The sequence below is a fragment of the Ixodes scapularis genome, unplaced genomic scaffold, assembly GCF_016920785.2.
Source record: "Ixodes scapularis isolate PalLabHiFi unplaced genomic scaffold, ASM1692078v2 PGA_scaffold4__175_contigs__length_147842914, whole genome shotgun sequence".
NCBI classification, from domain to species: Eukaryota; Metazoa; Arthropoda; class Arachnida; order Ixodida; family Ixodidae; genus Ixodes; species Ixodes scapularis.
In genome coordinates this window covers 94,615,108-94,636,142 of record NW_024609879.1, presented here as the reverse complement: position 1 = coordinate 94,636,142, position 21,035 = coordinate 94,615,108, and the positions used below count along the sequence as shown (strand labels likewise).

The 21,035-nt window shown below is 51.7% G+C and overlaps 1 protein-coding gene across 1 annotated transcript in view; it reads right to left on the bottom strand.

Annotated features, from left to right (window-relative positions):
- Nucleotides 1-257: 257 nt before the first annotated feature.
- The window catches only part of LOC120836731 (aldehyde dehydrogenase family 16 member A1-like), a 63,999-nt gene continuing 43,221 nt past the window's right edge, over nt 258-21,035 (bottom strand). The window contains exons 12-13 of the mRNA XM_042293642.1: nt 2,929-3,114; nt 258-2,352 (exon numbers count right to left, since the gene is read on the bottom strand). Coding sequence (XP_042149576.1) covers nt 2,053-2,352; nt 2,929-3,114 — 486 coding nt within the window. The 3' untranslated portion in view covers nt 258-2,052. The remainder of the gene's footprint in view (nt 2,353-2,928; nt 3,115-21,035) is intronic.

Genomic DNA, 21,035 nt, shown 5'->3' with positions numbered 1-21,035 from the left:
TTAGTATAAGTATTCTTGCTCTTTTTGGCATGCATCGCAGCATCGGTATTTCCCAATACTTTTGAGAGTATTTCTGCCCAACCCTGGTTTCTATGAGAAACTGGGACTGGACAAGGCGCACTGGTCAAAACGGAAATTCTAAGCCCCCTTGCTCTGGGCGCCGTGGTCCAGCGAGCGCAGCGCAATGGAAAGTGTCGAAGAAAACAAACAAACGTGGAAGTCATACAAAGAAGGCATAAGACGAAGAAACAAGGCACCAGGATTTCCTAAGTTTATTACAAAAGTGCCGATCAGGTCGCGGTACAGCGTAAACACCATCCCGAGAAAAGACGGACATTTCCCAACACTCATGCACAGGCAGAGTGGGTACACAATGGAATCTTACGAAAGGTTCGACCAGAGTTGTCAAAGGCGGTAGAAAAGAACATAAAAAAAAAAAATATAGACAAAGAAGGGAATGTCAGGGCAGTGACTCGAGCACTCGATTACGCGACTGCAAAGGAGGGCAAGCAGCGCTAATAGACGGAAAGTGTTGGCTGGCAAAGCTGCCGCTTCCCCGCTCAATACAAAACCATCGGCGCGCGCGTCTTTAAAGGGAAGAGCGACGCGGTATTTGCGCTGGGCATGGAAACAGTCGAACGTCGCCCAAACGTGCTCAAAAGACAGCATGCGGTTGAACTATCCGCCGTAACCCGCTAATACATCTGTTCCTTGGACGTTTTCAGACCCCACCTTCGGGACCTTCGTCCAAACCCCGCAAACGACATCGAGTAGTCTGAATTCGCCCGACGAGGGCGCCCGTTCCCCCTTCTGCATCGAAATCTGGTCACGTGGTGGATGAAGCACGGAGCTGTTCAACCCGGAGACAACGTTTCGCGGCAATGCAATCGAATCGAGGCCGCGTGCGGTTGCGGACCTCAGGTGCCGTCTAAAGGTCGATTCACACATTCGCGTCGGGTCGGACCGAGAGAGCAAGATTTTTGTACCGTCGGTTGACCCGACTCGGATCGTGACGTTCACGACCAACGGAACACGCTTTAGATTTTCTCTTCGCGTAATGACACTCGGAGAAAAAGAAAATATAGAAAAACAACTAATCGCCAACATTGCGATTCGCGCGCGACTGTGCGTCATCGAGTTTTACGACTCAACAAAAAAGTTTGCTTTTATCCTCAAATTAAGACGCGACAACGAAGCTTCCGCGGGTAAGTGGCGCGCGCGATCCGAGTTGCATTACATAGCGCGATATGTCCAGTGTCAAACATTCCAACCAATATCGCGGTGGTCCCTTTTGCCGCTATCATCGCTCTGGCAGTTGCGACAACTCATGGACACGACAACCCAAACATTATATTATACGGTTAAAGACTTCGAAACGGCGGAACATAGTGCACAAAAAATGCACCGATACCCACAAAACACGGGCTGGCCGTTCGATATAATCAAGTTCGTACAACAAAACTGTTCGGAGGCTCTACTTTTCAAAGACAGCGATGCTCTAATCGTGAGACACGTAAAAAAAAAAAACGCCGGACGCTATGCGTAAAAGATTTTGTAATTAAAAGGCCATACATTTGAATGCCGCAAGTAGAACGTTCTTCCAAATCCGACATAACGCGGAACAAACAATAAAAACACAATAAAAAACGGTCGAACGAAGCGACAGTTTGATATGCCACTGGCAATTTCAATAGCGTGTTTTTGAAACAACTTTCGAGACATCCGAATCGCCGAATCGCTCGAGAAGGCTGGCGGGCGAACCTGCGACAACAGCTTGCATGTTCTAACTGCTAACTAGGTGCCGTCGATTTCGCTAAAGTCTCTATTAATTTAGAGACCAGTTTCCAAATACGAATCTAGAGCGGTCAGGGAGCGAGCCATATTTGTTCGAAACACGTTCCCTTCTATGGCAATGAAGAGATCCCATGGAGTCGCACTCTGCACATCTTCTGGATTTCCGCAGGAAGATGTCTATATGTAAAAAAAGCAAAACCCTGCCATCTCTAAAAACAAAACCTACAAAAAAAAAACATCAACAGCAAGGAGGCGTGTTCAGTTGGCGAAAACTTGGCCCGAGGGCAGCCAGACGCTTTTGGTGGCGGTCCCGTGGGCGGCGAAGAGCCTTCCCGAGCAGTGGTCGTCCACTTCCCAGTCGCGGCTAGCGTCGCGCAGCCAGGTGGCCTTGCCGCTGTGCGCGGCCGCCCGTTCGACGAAGGCCGCCGCCAAGTCCGACTCCCCGTGGTACCAGACGGCCGCCAGGTCGTGGTGCTCGGCCAGCGTGCGCACCAGGGGCGCCTCGAGTCCCGACAGCACGTTCACCACGCCTGCCGGAACGTCCGACACAGAGAACACCTGCGCCAGACGGATTTTTACGCACAGCGTGTTTTTAGAGGATCGTTTTCTACTAGAAAATCGCCACCAACGAGCGCCACGGACGAGAGATCCGTTGGGAGCGTAAAACGCCGTTCACACTCTTGGGACCGAGTACGACCGAGAGAGACCAGACCGGCTTTTAAGCCTTTTGCGACTTCTTAGGACCGGATGCGCTGCAGCGGAGCTGGTCCTAAGAGATCGCAAGAGGCTTAAAAACCGGTCTGGTCTCTCTCGGTCTTACTCGGCCGCAAGAGTGTGAATGGGCCTCTACAGACACAGAAAAAAATGAAACGCTTGCAATCCCCTGTAATGCCAAATTAGAGCGCAGCTGTTGAGAAGGAGGAGGGGAGAGTACGAAGAGGAGCGTATGGCCCTGCTCTTCCTCCTCCAATTCCATGTAATGGCGAATTAGAGCGCAGCTCTTGAGGGGGAGGAGGGGAGGGTACGGAGAGGAGGATATGCCCCTGCTCTTCCTCCTCCTTTCCCTCCTCCCTTTAACATTAAAAAATAACACGAAAATTGCACGTTTTTTGTCGGGTAGAGGTGGAGCAGTACCTCACACATGTGGAGAGCCGACAGCGGAGAGCTCTCACTGGCCAGGGCCACGACCGTGTTGCCCGTCGCGAGGGCTGCCGCCACCAAGGTGACGAAGGACAGCAGCGGGGCCGAGTCGGAGCACACCACTCCGATAACACCCAGGGGCTCCTTGATGCTCATCACGCCGCCCGAGGACGTCGCACTCTGCAAAAAAAAAGGAGACGGGGGCCTCTACAAAGAGCACCGGGCACGCTGCGACACAAGTCTTTCACTTGGGCCACCTGAGGACCATGAAGTTCTCAAAGCGCGGTCCGGGAACCTCCAGGAATCTGCGGCGACACTGCACTGAATCCGAAATCGCTCCACCGTGGAGAGGCGAGTCCCACGATTCCTTTTTCTATTACTGAAATATTGAGAAACCCTAGAAATCGCAGACAACGCCAGCGCCGGTACGGGATTTGAATCCACCAGCTGGGGATACGTATCTCATGACCTCCTGTACTCCCTGACCGGCACATTCAAGTGGCTCCCATATGAGAGACTGCTAGGACGTTCGCCGATCTCTGCTGTTAGGGCGCCAGCAACATATCATGAGCAGCGACGCCGGATTCAAAGAATATAAATGCTGTACTTAAAAAAAAAAAGTTTACTATTTTTTTTTTGTAATGCCGAATTAAAGCGCAGCTCTTGAGGAGGAGAAGGGGAGGGTACGGGGAGGAGGGCATGCCCGTTTTCCGCACCCTCTCCTCCTCCCCTCCTCCTGATCTCCCCGTCCCCGTCCCCCTCCTCTAATTCTCCTCCCTCTCCACCTCCTTCCATCCTACTCCCTCCTCTTCTCATTCTCCTCCCCCTCGTTCTTCCCCTTCCTGGCTCCCCCTCGTGAAGTGAAGGTCACGTGAAGGTCGTGGCCTTCACGAGGGGAAGCCAGGGAGGGGGACGAGGGCGAGGAGGAGGGGGAGGAGTAGGAGAACGTAACCTTTACTGTGAAGGTCGTAACCTTCGTCGTGACCTTCACGCGTGACGTCAAAAAGGAAATATCCTACGATGCAACGCGCGGGATCCGTGTGACGTCATTATGGGAAACGTTCCCTAATGCAACGCGCGGGCCACAAGTGAGACCCACGCGTTGCATTATGGGACGTCTCCCATAATGCAACGCGCGGTGACGGTGACGGCGCTCAAGCCGGAAACGGGCGCCTAAGAGCTGCGCTCTAAAAAAAGGAACAGCAGGTCCGTCAGGAGGTTTAGGTAACCATCGAAAGAGACGACTGGTTTCTCCACTCCAGAGGTTCGAGTTTGGTCGACGCGAGATCTAATTTGCCTCTTCCGGAGCCAGCAAGATAGCGTTCATAGACGGTTTGTCCGATAACGTGAGCGAAGAACGCGGTTCGCCTGTTACTAAACGTCATTTGCGGACAAAAAAAAATCGCAGTACGTCGTCTGCTAACATACCGGGAAAAAGCTGATCATCCGCTACGGACGACGCGGCGAAGTGAGACGGGATGTACGCTGAAATTCGGATCTTTTGCTATTTCACGTTGGAAGCAATTGACATTTCGCGCCTCGTTTGCGAATCTCAGGTTGTTCTGCTGCCGCACACTAACTGACGTCGACGGATGTATGAGGGAGTACTAGGATAACCACATTAGAGGCCGCGAGCTCACTCTCGCTACCTGCGTGTTGGTAAGACGTCGCCAAAAGGATTGCCCGATTGTGAACTCGTGAACGGGTGAAAAACGTCTTATTGGTTGAGAACGCGCGAGCTGTGGCGTCACGTCCAATCGGCAGCCGAAAACGCTAACGCTCTCCCCTCAACCGAAATCGGACCCCAGACGAGGCATATGACCGGGGCCGTACGACTGTTCACCCGGGGCTCGTGACAGGCATCAGCCAGTAGCGACGCGACCAAACACCAATTCTCAGCCAGATCGAAACGGGCAGATGAGCGAAAGGTTCCAACCCGGGGTCTGTACCGCGGGCTTTGACTCGCTCCGAGCTGCGGCGCGGCCACAGAATCCTCGGCCACCTGTCGCCGATTATAGACCTTTGTCCGGAAGTGCTCTTTTTAGCCTCGACCGCAAGGAGCAAAAGCGAACAATAATCTCGAACCCAGACGCTCACGGGGAGGGGGGGCTGCGTCGGCCTGCGCCGCCGGCTCCCGTTGAGGGCTTCTTCGCTGGTGTGCCGACTGCCGTTTCGCCGGCATCGGTCCTGTTTACCGCGGTATGTGAGTACAGTGCCCGTAATGTGAGAGCCGTGTGTCCATACGCCACTTTGCCGTTGTTGGTTTTCGTCTAGCCGAGCCAGAAAACATCTCGCGACGAGTTGACCGCGCCGCGAGTGACGAAGAAGAAGCAAACATGGCGACGGTTTGTGCGATTGCTTTGGTGGCTCCGGTGTTGAGTGTCTTCAACGTCCTCGTGAGAAGGTTCCCCTGCCCTTCGAAGTTATTGCAAGCACCACGAAAGATGTGGAATCATCGTCTCAACTACAAATAAGCAGGCCTTCACGAGCAACAACCGTGCCGAGCAGGCGCTCGGCACATTTGTGTCAGGCTCACGCAGCCAGCGGCACAGTTGTGTTGGTTGTGTCGTCAGATGTTCAACAACGCCGAGGTATTTTCATTTATCATTTGTAATTGGTTCAAGAATGGGAAATTAATCTATTTCGCGGATTGTTAACGCCGAGGCGAGTGCCCTCCGTTGCAGTGCCGTCGTCGCGCAAAGTGCAGAGAACACCGGGTGGCGATGGCGGCGGTGCTCTTTGATCTTGCGCCGTCGGGTTCATGAAGTCCGGAGTAAACGTACGTACGTGCGTCTGCTGGATCGGTGTTTTGGACTTCCTCAAAACTCTTTCTCACGCGCATTTTCCTTGTGAAGCTTTGTAGCTCATTACACCTCATCGTCGACTGCGCTCATTTGACTACGACGGACGAGCCTGCGTGATGTGAATTTCACTGCCTAAGATCCTTGGTGTGCTGTAACGAGGGCTAATAAAATATCACCGCGAACTTCTGAACAAACGAGTCGAAGTTTCGTCTGCTATCATAACTGATCGCCTGTCATAATATTAATCAGTAGCGTTCCTAGACTCCGCCCCCACAGGCACCGTGCTTCGTTGCCCGATAGTAAGTGTCTCCTGGTACCTCGTATAATTCCAGCTCCCACTTCAAGTAAGTACCATCCTTTAGAACTGGCAATTAATAGTTTCGAACCCAGACGCTCGCAGTGTGTGTTTGTGTGTGTGTGTGTGTGTGTGTGTGTGGGAAGGGGGGGGGGGGGGAGGGACGGGGACGCGTGTTAACATACTCGGAGCCCTCGTTTACGCCGCTTCGCAGCGGCAGACAAGGCGCCACATTACAAAAGAAAGCTAATCCGAGCTGTCTATGTAACTAGACCCATTCGCTAGTCATTCGATGAAACGTCGTCGTCTCGTTTTCATTCGCTAAAACTGCGTTCGATCAAGTGAACGCCTCGCACTTATTTCGGCTTGGCAGAGCCGCGCTGCCGCAGAAAGGCAAGCAGATCGCGAAAATCGGTCTCAAACGTGCCACGAATGTAATGTCGTATACAAGAAGCCAACAATCAAGCATTTGAAAGCTACAAGAAAGCAGTAGCGAAATATTTACTACGCAATGAACCCGGACTGAAACGCGGATGTCAAGGGCCAGCAGACACCGAGAACATCTAAGACAAGAAAGGTTTTCCCTTATTTTCCTTGATCGAGATGGGTTCTCGAATGTTCACGACATCTTGCCTGTTGAAGAACGGGCCGCAGAGGCTTCTGGTGAAGACATCTTTCACGATGTGTCGGTGCATTCGGACAGCCTGCCGCATCCAGCTACCCAAAGCAACGCCGCCAACGCAGCCCCCCCCTCCCTGCCTGCCAGTTCTTTCCGCGTGGTGGCGCGAGCGTAGATAAACATGGCGGCGCCCCGGAATTGGCGCGGACACTGGTCTATACGCTTACTCGGACGACGAGAAGGAGCGCCAAGTCCAATGGCGGTTCGGAAAAAAAAGCCTGAATCAAGAGGCCGGTCTCAACAGCCGGTTTGGCTACGCCATCGCTGCCGCAATGCATTGAGGGAACATCAGTCATTACACGAGCGACAACATCGTTGAAGCTCTGCGTATGCAGAGCATGAGAAGGCACGTGCCATCTCGAGCACTGTCGCCTGGCTCCTATGATCTAAAGTTACTGCGGCTTCACGCGCGCGCTGAAGGCTTGGTGAGATCGGTCTATTTGTGCCGCATCGCTACTGGTTCTTGGGCGCAAGGACCCTCGCAGCGAACAGGGTACGAATGTTGTATTCGATTCGAACCCTCGCGAACATGGTCCTGCGACAATTCTACAGGGCGTATTCACAGGACGCCATGCTCAGAACGAGCTTACATTATTAGGCTGCTTAGACCAGTAATCTTGATGACGTAGAATGGACGTTTCAAAAGAACTGTGGAAGCTCACCGTCAGCATGCGCTCAGCAGCCGAGCACACAGCTATGGGTGCCAGTGAATACTAACTATAGTCAAAGCAATTACACGGCGTACAACTTCGTCTGCTCCTCGCGGACCCAGTGATGGAACTTGATGGATGAATGACACTTGATCATTCGTAGCAGGTTCAGGCAAAAATATTGGTTTGGAGCAGCCACTCATGCTTTCGTAGCAAGTGCGAACATCCGTTAGCGGATCACTTGATAATGAAAAAGTGACTGCACCTCTGAATGAGTTCATTTGTGATAGTGATTGAGGGTTCCTCTTTGATACTCGAGCATATTACTTATTACCGTTTTTGATAAGAATAGAGAGGGCAAAAAGAAACAGAGTCCTCTTAAATAAGGCTCCAGTTAGAGTAGGTTTCATACACAGTGGGTATTAAAAAGTGGTTTAAAAGTGAATCATAGCGCAACACTTCACTGGGATAAATCCTCTCTCCCCTCCCCATTTTACACTCGGTAGTTTGTTTAGCTTGCAAATATAATTTCTGTAAAATGCCATCAAGAACCAGCATATTGTCAGGATGAAGGTGACCAGATGATGAATAGAGAACTGAAAGTAAAGATTTAATCGGCGAACTTCTGCCAAAAAGAAAAGAAATAAAGATCGAGCGTCGAGACAGCAGAAAAGCGGGCGGCGATTTCGCGGCGTAACAGCAAGCGAGTGAGACTGACCCGGAAAGGTCCCGCGCAGCTCCTTATCTAGTGTGCGTCACCATCGCGAATATAGGGCCTTCGGGGTGAGAATGAATGGGCATTTTCGAGAACAAAAAAGCAGGACGAATTGATAAAGGTTACGTCCCGAGTAAGAATAAACGCGAATCTTCTAGAAGTCCGTGACAGAGCGTTGCTTGCTCGGCCCTGCGCGTGGCAATATCCACTAACACGACTACCAACAAAAATGCGTCCCGTAAGTTTAATGAACGTAGCGAATTGAAGACTCTTAATATCATACACTGCAAAAGCAACGACCCGAAAATATTATAAAAGCCTACACTTGCGCTTTAAAGGCGACACTGCTCTTAAAGGTGTATCCACACGACGGACCGGGCCACGGACCGATTGATCACGTGATGCGCGGCCCGCGGGCCGCCCGGCTGCAATGAGCATCCACACGGCGGACCAAAAGAGCAGACGACAGAGCGGACGGGCCGGTCCAACCCTCGACCTCACAGCTCCGACAAACGCATGCAGCGAGCTGCTTTGAGGCTATCTGTAAGGAGCCAAGATGGAGGTTGAGCGAAAGAGACGTTTGGCCGCGGTGGCCCTGGCGTTGACTATTGACGACGAGGAGGACTTAAGTGAACCGAAAAAGGCATGGGGACATCTTTAGATGATTATTTGAGTAGTCGTCGCGACTATTGTCCCACAGAGCGGGGAATTGCTCCACGAGCGCGATGAGGTAAAAAGTTGCATCGTCGCACAACAAAAGATTCGTCTTCTTCGTCTTCAACAGTTGGCGCCAAAAGAACACGACTTCGGATTTGGATTCCAATTCAAACAACAAAAGTCAGCTTGTTGCCAGACGTAGCACTTCAATTATACTAAAAACGCCGCAGTCCGCCGTCAAGGTCCGGGCGAGAAAAGTCGCTTGGCATTTCTCACAAGCGCGGGCCGCGGACCGCCGGCGGACCTCGAAAAGCGGTGACGTAAGATCACGTGATGCGCGGCCCGCGGACCAAAACAGCAATTTGGTCCGTCGTGTGGATACACCTTTATCGGCGTAGGAACCAGAGTTACGTAAAAGTTCGCGGCTCTTTCGATCGACAGCCTGCGCGGGATCTAAGATGACTACCATATTTATTCAAACACATATAAACCTGTGCTTTCTTCTCTCTTTCTTTCTCTGCTCAAGTTTTTGTTTAAATTAGAGATTAACTTACAATTACGTCAAAGAAGGTCGACCTCTAGTAATCATGCGCATAATTTGCGCGAAGCCAGGCGCACCGCCAAGTCAGCCGCTGCTCCTATACTCTGTTTCATACTTAGCGTGCAACGCTGTGAAAGCTACTGGCGCGAGCGCGTGGCTTCATCTATGGTTTTGTTTGAGCGAGAACGCGTGCAAATGATCAACGAGATCAAGCCCCACGCTCGCGCCAGTAGCTCTGACAACGTTGCACGCTAAGTATGAAACAGAGTGTAGCACTCCGGTGCAAAGTGGTGAAGCTTGACGCGCACAGCTGGTGAGAGGCGGTGAAGGTTGACGCAAACAGTGCAAGTGCCACGGCAGTCTGCAGCCACGAAACGAAGGCATGATCAGCCTCCTCAAAAGTAGGTGACAAACGCAATATATGGGAAAAATGAAATGCGAACAGAGGAGCGCGTGGCTCGCGGTACAGGCTGCGCCGCCTGGAAGTGAGCCTAAGGGCGAGGGTGCGTGGCCCACTCCGATGTGTTGATGCCTTGCGCTCGGCGCTCCCCAAGCTTCGGCCAAACTTCGGCATTGCGCTTCTGAGTGCGCTGAAAGCTATCACCGCTATCTTTGCTCTCTCGGCGCGTGCGGCGCGAGGAAGCTCGCCCCTTGTAGCAGTCAAAGCGTGCGCTCAGCCAGCGCGCGCTTTAGCTGCTATTAGCGGCGAGATGTTTTGGTGGCGCCCTCCTATGGTTCCCCCTTGTTACGTCATTACCTTGCAAACAACAAGTTCGATGGTGTTTGTAAATAGCATGGTGGAAGCTTGAAATCATTGAGCTCTTAAAGCAAAACTGCCAACACCGTCAAAATTAAAGTTCTTTTATTCCTCTTATTTCCGTCGATGATAAATCCCCTTTCCTACGTCATAGTCAGCGTTCGGCCAATCGTGGAAGGCCGACCACAGTGACGCTTTCGGTCGTGCACGGGGCTAATAGCGGTGAGCTTGGGGAGCGCTGAGCGAAGGGCGTATACGCATCGGAGTGGGCCACGCACCCTCGCCCCCCCATAGGGAGTATTCACTGGACGCCATATTTGTGGGTGCTGTTTAGAGCGCATGCTCAGAACGAGCTCACATCAATAGGCTGCTGAGACCGGCACTCTTGATGGTGCGGAAGGCACGCTGCAAAAGAACTGTGGAAGCTCGCCGTCAGCACGCGCTCAGCATTCGCGCACACAGCTATGGCCGGCAGTGAATACTCTTTATAGGGGGTATGCACTGGACGCCATATCTGAGGGCGATGTTTGGAGCGCATGCTCAGAACGAGTTCACATCAATAGCCTGCTAAGACCGGCAATCTTGATGGTGCGGAATGCACGTTGCAAATGAACAGCGAAAGCTCGCTGTTAGCACGCGCTCAGCAGCCGCGCACACAGATATGGCCGCCAGTGAATACTCCTTATAAGTGGTATTCACACAAGAGAGAAATCCCAGGGATTTCTCCACGGCACGCGCATCCCGCGACGAAAAGGTCAGGCTTTGCGATGTGCAAAAGCCTCGCGTTTTCGTCTCGTGATGCGCGCGTGCCGGGGAAAAATCCCGGGGATTTCTCCCTGAATACCCCCATAGGCTCACTTCCAGGCGGCGCAGCCTGTACCGCGAGCCACGCACTCTTTTGTTTGCATTTCATTTTCCCCCGATATTGCATTGACGAAAAGAAGAGGAGAAAGACACTCTTGATTGCGTAATCTTGTAAAGAAATGCTTCCCGTTTCTTACAAGCACCGACAACCACTGTTGTGTTGGCGAACACGAGAAACACGTACCACGAGATCACGCACAAGTGCAGCACTGCAATTTGCTTTCAGGGGCCGCTCCAAAGCCGCTCATTTTTGTGCTGCGTCACCATTTGTTTCCAAGCGTCGCACGAGGCACGCGCTCGTGCATTGGCGTACTTGATGCCGTTTGCAAGACAAACACATCAAGCGGCTTTACTGAGGGTGTGAAACTCCGGTGTAACCTAGAGGGACACGCGGAGCGCGAGGTGGCACGTTCTTACCGCTAGATTGCTGCATAGGTCGTGGCATCGTCCTCGGTCACTCTACAACTGAAGTTAAAAGCTCGTCGCGCGGCGGTGAGACGTTGCACGTTGCCATGGCATTACTGCGTTATGCACGCGTCGCCTCTCATTGGTGCTATTTTATGTGTGGTGCAGCAGACACATCTCACATAGACGATTCTCCGGCACAACGGCAAAACTGATCTCGGCGGTGTCAAGCAAAGAACCCGTGCCAGGAGTCGCTGTCCGCGCAAGCTCGTGAGAATAGCAACAACAACATATGCAACAACAAATGCTCTGGTTTGGGGTATTTGGTGCCGGTGGGTGTCGCCCATCTAGCTAAACCCATTTAAACTAAATTTAGCGAAAACTGTTCTGTCAAATTTATTTACACAAATACGCAAATATAAAGACATTCAGTCTTCCCGTCAGGGTCTTACAATTAAGACGGAAGACACGTCTAGTACGTACTATCAATCGTATTGACATATTTATCTTCGAAGTAATTTTAATACCAAATTTGCCTCTAAATGCGCTCAAAACAGTCAAAACAATCCTATTTCTGAATTTTATTCTTCGACGCTTTGAGGAAAAAATCTAAGGTTCGTACAACCTTCATTGCGCCTTCATAATTAACCTCCAAAACAACGAATACTCTCGTACATCCCTCAAACTCAGGTTTGTGTAGCGAAATTCGCCCATTGAGTGACCAGCGGGTGAATCCCCCCTCCCCCTTTAAGATCTCAAGCCACACAGACTTGCCCGTGTTCGATATCGTGGATTACTTGATCTCCACGCATCGCGTGGCCACGAGCAAATAGCCGAGTGTTTCGCACCATGAATAGAAAAAGACTGTTCTAGACCTTAGAAGTTGGTCAGCTCCTTGCGCACCTCGTGCGTGTGTTTACCCCCAGTTTGGTCAGTCTATGATCTCGCCGCCGTAACGCCGTCTTCCCAAGTGAGCCAATCAGCACGCGGCGTAGAGCGAGAGGCAAGAGCGCATGCGCGTGAACTCCCGGCTGCTCCCACCTGAGTGGGGAGGGCCGCCGTCTTCGATCATTCTCCCGGCGGAATGCGTGGGATCGGCATCTAAATCTCGATTATTGCCTTTTATATCGCTGGCTCTGGCAAGAAAATGACATTCTGTTATTTCTCGGTGGGTTAAAAAGCTAATAAATGAAGATTTTTCGCTGTATGGCCACAAACCTTTATTCAGGCGAAAAAGAAGTCGGCCCGTAGCAGACGACGCGTAGCCTCAGCAGTGCTCTTCTCTGACCAGTCTCCGACAGCGTTGCTAAAAAATGGCGGTCGTCTCCTCTCTGCTCCCTCTTTCTCTCTCGCTCCTTCGGCGCTCTCCTCCCTTTCATTTACTTTTCTCCTCTCCGGCGCCTTCGTCGCCAAACCCACTGGCCAAACGCTCCCAATATACGGTTTTTAACCATTTTGATGTTAGCCTGAGACTGAGGCAGCTCGCCTGCACCAGCTCGCCTGCGCACTCACTACAATACCAATATACGGCTCTGTCCCCCAACAGCGCCCGCGTGCATTAGTTTACCCTCTAAACGCGCCCACGTGCGTCTGCTTACCCAATAACGGCGCGAGCTCGGCACGTTCTCTGTTCTCCGGTGATTGACGTGCCCCTCTGCGTTTCGATGCGCCAAAGACGCACTTTAGAGCACTTGCTCACCGCATGGGGAGAGAAAGTGAAGAGTGTATTCGCGACTCCAGCAAAACGGACGCCGCCAAGCGGGAAAACCGGGAACCAGCCGGTCCAGGTCGCTCCGCGCCCCTCCGCGTCTCTGGTGGCTTTCGCGGAAACGTGTTGTCGGCGCGGTGGCGAACAATGTAATTTGACGAAGGTCCGAATATTTCTTGAGTTTGCCTGAGTTATCATTAGTGTGGCGAAGCCTCAGTAGATTGTTTTCTTATATTACGTGTTTGAAAGCCCGTTTACTCCACAGCACACGGTCGCGTGCTTTCGATTTCTTGGATAGGGAGGAATCACGGAAAAACTTTTTGATTTCTTGTCTGTCTCAAATCCCATTCAAGGTGACGACTGCTTGGTAACTGATACTGGAGGGAACATCAATGTTGCAGTCAAGTTAATGGGAAGGTCCGATAGCTGCTTCTTTTAGTTTGGTTGTGTTCGGTTAGCTTCAAGTTTGAGCCACCCACGCCGGTCGGTGCGTTGGCTATTCATCTTGGCTGCTTTTCGCCGAAATAGGCTCTGGACCACACTGAAGGAGTTGGGATGATTTCGCAATTACTTGATCCAGGAAAACTTGCTCGCTGCAAATGATGAATGAGGGAAATTATCTGTTTTCAAAAGGTGGGAGACAAGTCTCGCAACGTTAAATGCTATCACGGCATTTTGACCTATCGCGCCTCCAATATTTATATTACGAGGACGTCGAAGCCAGCAGCAATATACGTCTACATTGGTCAGGTTGACCGGCCACGAAAAATACTAATTTTCTCCGTTCAGGATTCGAAGCAATGTTCAATGCAGAGGGGTTCTACGTGGATCTTCAATGAAGACTCTCTTCAGTTTGTCTCCGTGCTGCCGGCTATAGAACCGTTTGGATAAATTTAAGTAGTATGTCTCCATCTGTCAAATATACTTTTATTCAGCAGCTCACCTGATAGCTAGTCAACTAAGCTCATATTTCAACCCGAAGGATATACAAATATCGCTTTAGTGGGACCCCCAGTACGTGATATAATACATAACCCGCTCGTCAAAATGACTTCTCGATTGCTAGTAAAACCTGAATTGAAATACGAGTATGAGCTGCTTAGTGAGGCGCCGGCGGGTTAACATGGTCCTTGGCTCAAGAAGCGGTTGCTTAATTTTTGTACTTTTCCTGCAGCCTGTGTTGTTGGCCGAGCAGACGACTGGAGCTGTTTCGTAAACGCGGATACGCACAAAAGCTCGATTCCGCGGACAGATAAGTCGCATGGTCGAGGCATGCGAGTTAGCTGAAAAGTTACTGTCTGTGGAACAATCCTATAGTCATCGCCGCTTTCCTTAGATAATCAAAACTGATTATATATTACCGTCTCTCCGGAGCCCATAGTTTCGGTTTTGAACGAAGCCTCCGAAACGAAAGTTTGACACGAAAAGAACAAAAAACCCGGCAAAACAAACATATGTCTTGCAAGTTTAACTGCACTGGCTACACTTAACCGTCTCAGTTCAAATGCCTATAAAATTGGGCATTTAACAAAAGAAAATCTGTTAAATTGAACGCGCCACCTGTTCAGGCGGCCCGGCCGAGCCGCCGCGACCTGGACTCAGCCGCCATGTTTGTTTGGTGGTGGCGCCCCCTATAGGTCGCTGGAGTCGCGAATAGGAGACGCGTCGGGCTGTGATTGGAAAAGCCCTCCAATCAGAGCGTCGTCTGTTCCTCGCGTTCGAACGCCGGCGCCAAGGTAAGAACGGCTTAGAGGAGTTTCAGTTGTAACGAGCATAGCCGCCTATACACTGACTGTTGGAGCGTTTAAGTGGTTCGTAATAAGCCATATCACTGGCACGAGGACATCGAAGACGAGAAGAAAATTGGCCAGAGACGTCTTAAAAGGGAGCGCGTGGCAAGGAGCTGGCGGCCGGGGGAGCGCGTGGCCTGGGCGCGAGACGAGGCTCGTGTTTGGAACGGCTGGGAACGACACGTCAGATCGCATCGCTTGCAACTTGTAGATAATGTAAATAAAAGTTTGCTTGAACGTAACCATCCACGACTACCAGAGGTTCCTACACTGACAAAACCTGGCAGATCGCCACGAGAAGCGGCCGCCGAAATGGAAAAGGTGGAGCGGCAAAACAACTGATGAAAAGAGAGCCACGTGACTGGCGCCCCGCTGCGGCGAGGCGCCGAAACACACTTCTCCCGAGCGAACAAGTGTGTTTCGGGTCCTCGCCGCTGCAAAAGCTGTGCGCTGACGTCCAGGGTCCCCGAGAAACGGCTCTTTGAGGCTCTGAGCTACGAGATCCTCGCGCTCCAAATCTGCGACCGAGCACTCCATAGGGTTCCGTCGTCGAACTGCCAGACTTTGTGAGTATATAGAGGAGGCTATAGTACGGTGGATGCTGGAGGCCATTCCAAAGATACGCACAGCCGTTCTCAAACTGCCAGTGCCTACCAAATAAACGTTCCAATACTTGACTGGATTTGAGGGCACTCACGGTTCACTGGGCATGCTCAGCATGCGCTCAAAAGTTCCCAAGACCGGCGATATCGATATCGATGGAATGCACGTTGTAACAGCCATATGGCTTCACGAGATACCGTCCGTGCCATCGGGATCGCCTAACTTGTGGCTTGCGCTGTTGCGCATGGGGTCCTATAGGCACCGAATGAATCTACGACACTTATTAATGCCGTCACTCAAGTCGCTCCTCGTAAAACAGGTTTTGAATTCCACGTTCTTTGTTCTAAATCCACCCATTCAAAAAACACTTCATTATTATTTTTTTTTTTTCGCAGGAAGCAGTTCTTCGTCTTCTGCATCTAAAAGCGCTACTGCCATGATCGCATATCGCCGCTGCGTGTACGTACGCCTCCAATTTTTTTTACTCTTGTCACCGAGCCCCTTCATCGAGAGTGCGCGACCGCTAAATGTCTCTGCTTCCCGCCGTTACTGTGAATGCTCGATTTGGGGAGGGATTCCTGCCGGATCCGCCGATCATTGACGCCACGCACACCTCTCCCCGAAAACCATCACTCGTGTGAATACCCCTTCAACAGCAGAGTCTACAAAGTCGAGATGCGCAAAAAAAGAGCACAAGACACGACTACACCCCCGAGGAAAGGCCTAAAGCGAGAAACACACGTGACCAACAAAAATCGCGCCGCTGAGCGGTGTAACCATGGCAACCGTTGCTGGGCGTCATTCCGCCATTTACGAGCCCTCAACCCAGTGTGAAATCTCCTCAGTCCTCCACGCGAATGTTCGTCGCTTCGGAAAGCGAGCAAATCACGCGCCATACGCACGAACACTGAAAATGGACCCGGCCAGGAGCCTTTTTTTGAAAGCAGTAACGCCGCGCGGCGGCACGGTGCGACGCGATTTCTGCTCACACGTGTTTCACGCTTTATTAAAACAAGGTCAATAAAACGGGCATCGGGCTGATATCGCACGTAATGCGCACACCGAAGGCGACGGGCGCATCTCGACGAGGCATGAAAAGCAGCGACTGTAGCCACGCAGGTCACGTCCACCGGGGGAAAGAACGCACGTGATTTGTGCGCACGCGACCGAAGACGTTATCGCGCCTGCTTGCCACAAGTGACCTTGACGAGCTGCAAGAGGACCCGCCGTTGAACAGGGACGCAACTAAACGCGAGCCATTTGTCGATAGACGCTTTAAAAGCCCCGAAATCGCGGAAGCCGTCACTCGGCGTCGAAGGGAATCAAGTTGCTTTGGAGCGATTCCCACTTGGAAAAAGTTCAAAGCCGCGCAAGGTGGGGGTTATATCAAACTAGCAGCATGCCTTTCTTCGAGAAAGCTTTCACGGGACGCTAGAACGTTCGCGGGAAAATAATGCGCACAAGGACTCCATGACAGCGCGTGCATGTCTTCGGTCGTAGAAGAAATTAAGAAGCAATTTTCTGGCGTATTTCACGAGTCTCTGGGCGGCCATATAGTTCGCGGCTGCTGAGCGAGTACTGACGGCGAGAATCCAGTTCTTTGACAACGTGCATTCATCCAGATTGCTGGTCTTCGCAGCATCTGAATGCAAGCTCGTTATGAGCATGCGCAGAAAACAGCGAACTCAAATATGGCGTCCAGTAAACAACACCGAAGAGCGCGCGTGAACAGCCCCAAACGACGTCCAGGTGCGCGAACGCCCGCAGCTTTCACTGCGCTGCACCAAATAATGGTCCCCAAACATAAAACCACCCGGCAGCAGAAATTTGCTCAATGTTTGAGGCAACGACTTTCAATGTTTACGCATTAGCAAAGCACATGCCATAGGCCCAAAATATTGCATTTCTGTAGTCGGAATATTGGCTCATCAAATACGTTGTGCTTCTCCTACCACGGCCCTGATTCAGGTACAGTTATTACAATGCCATTCTTTGGATGCTCCAGGGAAAAAGAACCGGACGTTCAACGTTTCCTGACACCTCTGGTTCGGTGAAAACCCGACAAGAGCAAATGTCCACCCAAAGACACCTTCAGTTTAGCGGCCGGTTCACGTGGGACCAGCAAAATGTAGGCCAAACAAAATCTTCCCATCCTAACTGAGACCAAAGTGAACAAAATCTCGTTTGACCAGCAAAAGCCGCGTGTCTTCTGCCGACATATTCCGCGTGCGCCACACCAGTGCCGTTTAAGCGTAACCCACCTAGACGAAATTTCACCAGTTAGCACAAACTCTGTCGAGCGCAAACTAGCTTCCAACACAAGTTAAAAGCTCATCAAAGAAATCCACGTCACGTGACTTCATTTCCCTGCCAAATTTAGTGGGGAGATTCATGTCACGTGGCATCACTTCCGCCCGAATAAATCGCGTAACGCTCCTTCATGACGATTTTCTCACAGGAAACGACCCACAAAACAGATTACGCGGTAAATTAAAGCAAACAACGCAAAACAAAAGACACGTAGATGGCCCTTGTCCTTGTGTCCTTATTACGCTGTTTCGTGCAGCACCTGGCTTAACTGTCCACCTTGCTACCATTTTTGCAACTTTACCAACTTCCCAAAGCGCAGGCACTCGTAGATTCTTCCACAATCACGTCATGACTCCAAGAGAACGGTCGAAACGACCAATCCTGAAAGAAGCCTCCTGGCCTATTCGCGAAATTCCCTCGACCTTACCAAACATCCGCTATCTACGACCAACCAGAACCACCCCGTCGGCGTCTGACGTCTCCGAGTCAACGCAGTAAACACCGCCTACAGTGTAAGCATTGCTCCTACCTGCCCCATGCTGCAAGCATGCATGTGCAGCGTGCGCGTGAACGTAGCTTTGGCACGCTCGCAACTGTAGGTAATCGCCCGCACGAGCATAGACATGGCGGCGGCTGGACGCCGTAGTTGTCTATTGCGTGCAGGTGGCTTTTGAGCTCAGCTGGATTTATGGCACGTGCGCGTGACCCTAAAGAATATATACTCGATGCCGGAACTGCCGCAGCCTACGCAGAAACGGTCGAGATAAGAGTTAACGATTGAAACGTCTGGCAATAGGGAGTGTTAGTAGATCGTCCGATGTCTCCGACAACAATGCCCGACACTCCGCCGGCTGCTTTGCGCATGCATTGTATCATTAGGAAGTTGCAGTAGACCGTTTCCGCAGCCCGCTAAGCACCCGGATAGCGCTCCGAAATCGGCCACAAGACCTTGAAATATGCAGACAAGGCTGGCGGCGCGCATGCGCAGCTGCGGCTTTTTATTTTACGGATATCGTAGCGGAGGAGAAAAACGATATTAGGGAGTTTTCGTAGACCGCGTTGCCCCCTCCTCTAAGCGCTCCGCAACGAAGAAGTTGCTACTGCGCCTGCGCGCCGATAGCCTTGACTGTGGAGTTTCCCGCTATCGTAGCGGGTTGCGGAGGGCCTTGCGGGACGGCGAAAACGATCTACGAAAACTCCCTATTCTACAACTCCCTATTACCGGGCATCGTTACCGGAACGATTCACTAAAACTCCCTATTGTCGAATGTGCGTGAACTGCGACAATCCTCTGAACTTGGGCTCCATTTACGTCTATCCGTAAAACCGCCACAGAAATAAATAGATTGGCAAGACAGTTGGGCGTTCACACGTACACTAGAGACAGCTTCCCGATCTAGAAGCGCGAATCGTTCAAAAAAGGAAGGGAAACGCGGTGCTGCCGTTCTGTCTTGTCAAAGCTCGGGACAAGCCAAGACGGTCAAACGAGATAGAGGAGACTGGCTCCGCCCGCTGCTGTTTCAGCTGCGGCGTCTCACTTCGTGGATGTTCAGTCACAGTTGAGCTTTCTGAAAGATAGCCTGGTGTTTGCGCGGCGGAGAGGGCCCTGTTGCGAAAGGCCCCAGGAGACGACCTTGCCGTTCCGTACCGACCGGCACGGGTGAACGCTCTGGAGCATCGTCGCCAGGTGGCTAAGGTCAGCTGTGCCCGGAGACAGAGCGAGAGGCGCTTTCGAGTCGCCAACACACCTTGGTTTGCGGGGACGACGTGACCTTCTCCGAGGGATCATCGGGTTGACCCGTCATCTAGCCAACTTTGCCGTCCGACCCCTCTCCTTGCTTAAGCGGGAAACACATGTACGACGAAACCGTCCGATCCGACGTGCGGACTGCCGGAATGACCTTGGGGGGAGAGGGTTTTCGTAGCATCGGAGAGCGTTGAAAACCCTCGCCTCCGACCGTCGTATTGCGCGGTCGGACGTCGGATCGGACGGTTTCGTCGTACATGTGTTTCGCGCGACCTCGACGCGCGGCGACCTGAGAGCCTTGGGACGTCCTCGACAAAGGAGGGGGCTTTACTCAATTTCCCCAGCTTAGATCGCCCGTGGGATTATCCCCTAACACACGGAAGCCAGGACGCCTGCAATTATGGATGCCTTCCGCCTTCCTCGACTTCGATGGCACCATTGTCCGCCGACATTGACCGGCGACACCGCGGCCAAGGATGTCTGGCCCTTCCGTGTGTGTGCCGCGTGTGGCAGTGCGAGGGAGAGGGAAATGGCGTGCCTGGACGTTACGAACAATGAACGATAGGGATTCCCTACTAGGAATGTGGGGACAAGTGAGGTGATAAAAGCAGCAGCAGGCGGCTGCTAGCGTGTGTTCTCTGGTGTTCTCGACAGTGTTCTCGAATGTGTTCTTGAGATGCTGTAACCTGATCATATGTATATATAAAGAGTTATATTATACAAGAGACACCCCTCCTTCTCCCTGGTGCTTCGCGATTCCGGCCTCCACACGAGTTCCTGCCCTGACTCGGCTCCCTGCCGTACCCAGAGTCCCCGGACAACCGCTCGGTCCCAACAGCCCGTGGAGCGGATGTTCATCTGCCTCGACCGACACGTCAGCGCTCGGCTGGGACTCGCACTCGATCTTCATTCACCGAGAAAGAAACAATCGAGTCGTTTATGTTGTCCGCACAGTTGAAGCGAGCCACTATAGTCGCCTGACATCTCCTGCCTACCTTCACACGAATATCAACGAAGGCCACGAGTCGAGGAAGGCCATACAAATAGCCTGACGTCCCGGCCGTCGCGTTTTAGAGGTTAATTTCTGCCGTCACTTTGTCAAAAGGAAGCCACACGTCCCGTTTTTGTGGGAACGTGCTTTCGAAATCAGCACCGAGTGAGTGGAACAGACCAAAGGAAAACTGCATACGCGTAACATTTTATAAAAAAATAAACATACTCTGGAAATGTCACCTTCAAGAAACACGATTTAGAGCTCTTTCTGCGGTTCCATCTGCCGTTTTGTGTGCACAGACGTGTGTACCAGGGACTTTTCTGTTCTGCTATATTTGGCATGCTTCGGTTTTGTAGAGTTGATGAGAAATGTGCTTGTGCACTCAACTACTCAACGAAAAAACCCCGGAAAAGTAGTACGCGTTCTTACGGTGAACTAAGCGGAATGTTTTCGCTTTTTCTTTCCACCTCTCTCCCTCTCCTCCCCTCCCCCTTGATGTCCCGTTTTCTACTACGAGTATTACGGCCACCCTACGTACAAATCGAGATTTAAATCTCGATTTAAATCAGACTGATTGGATTA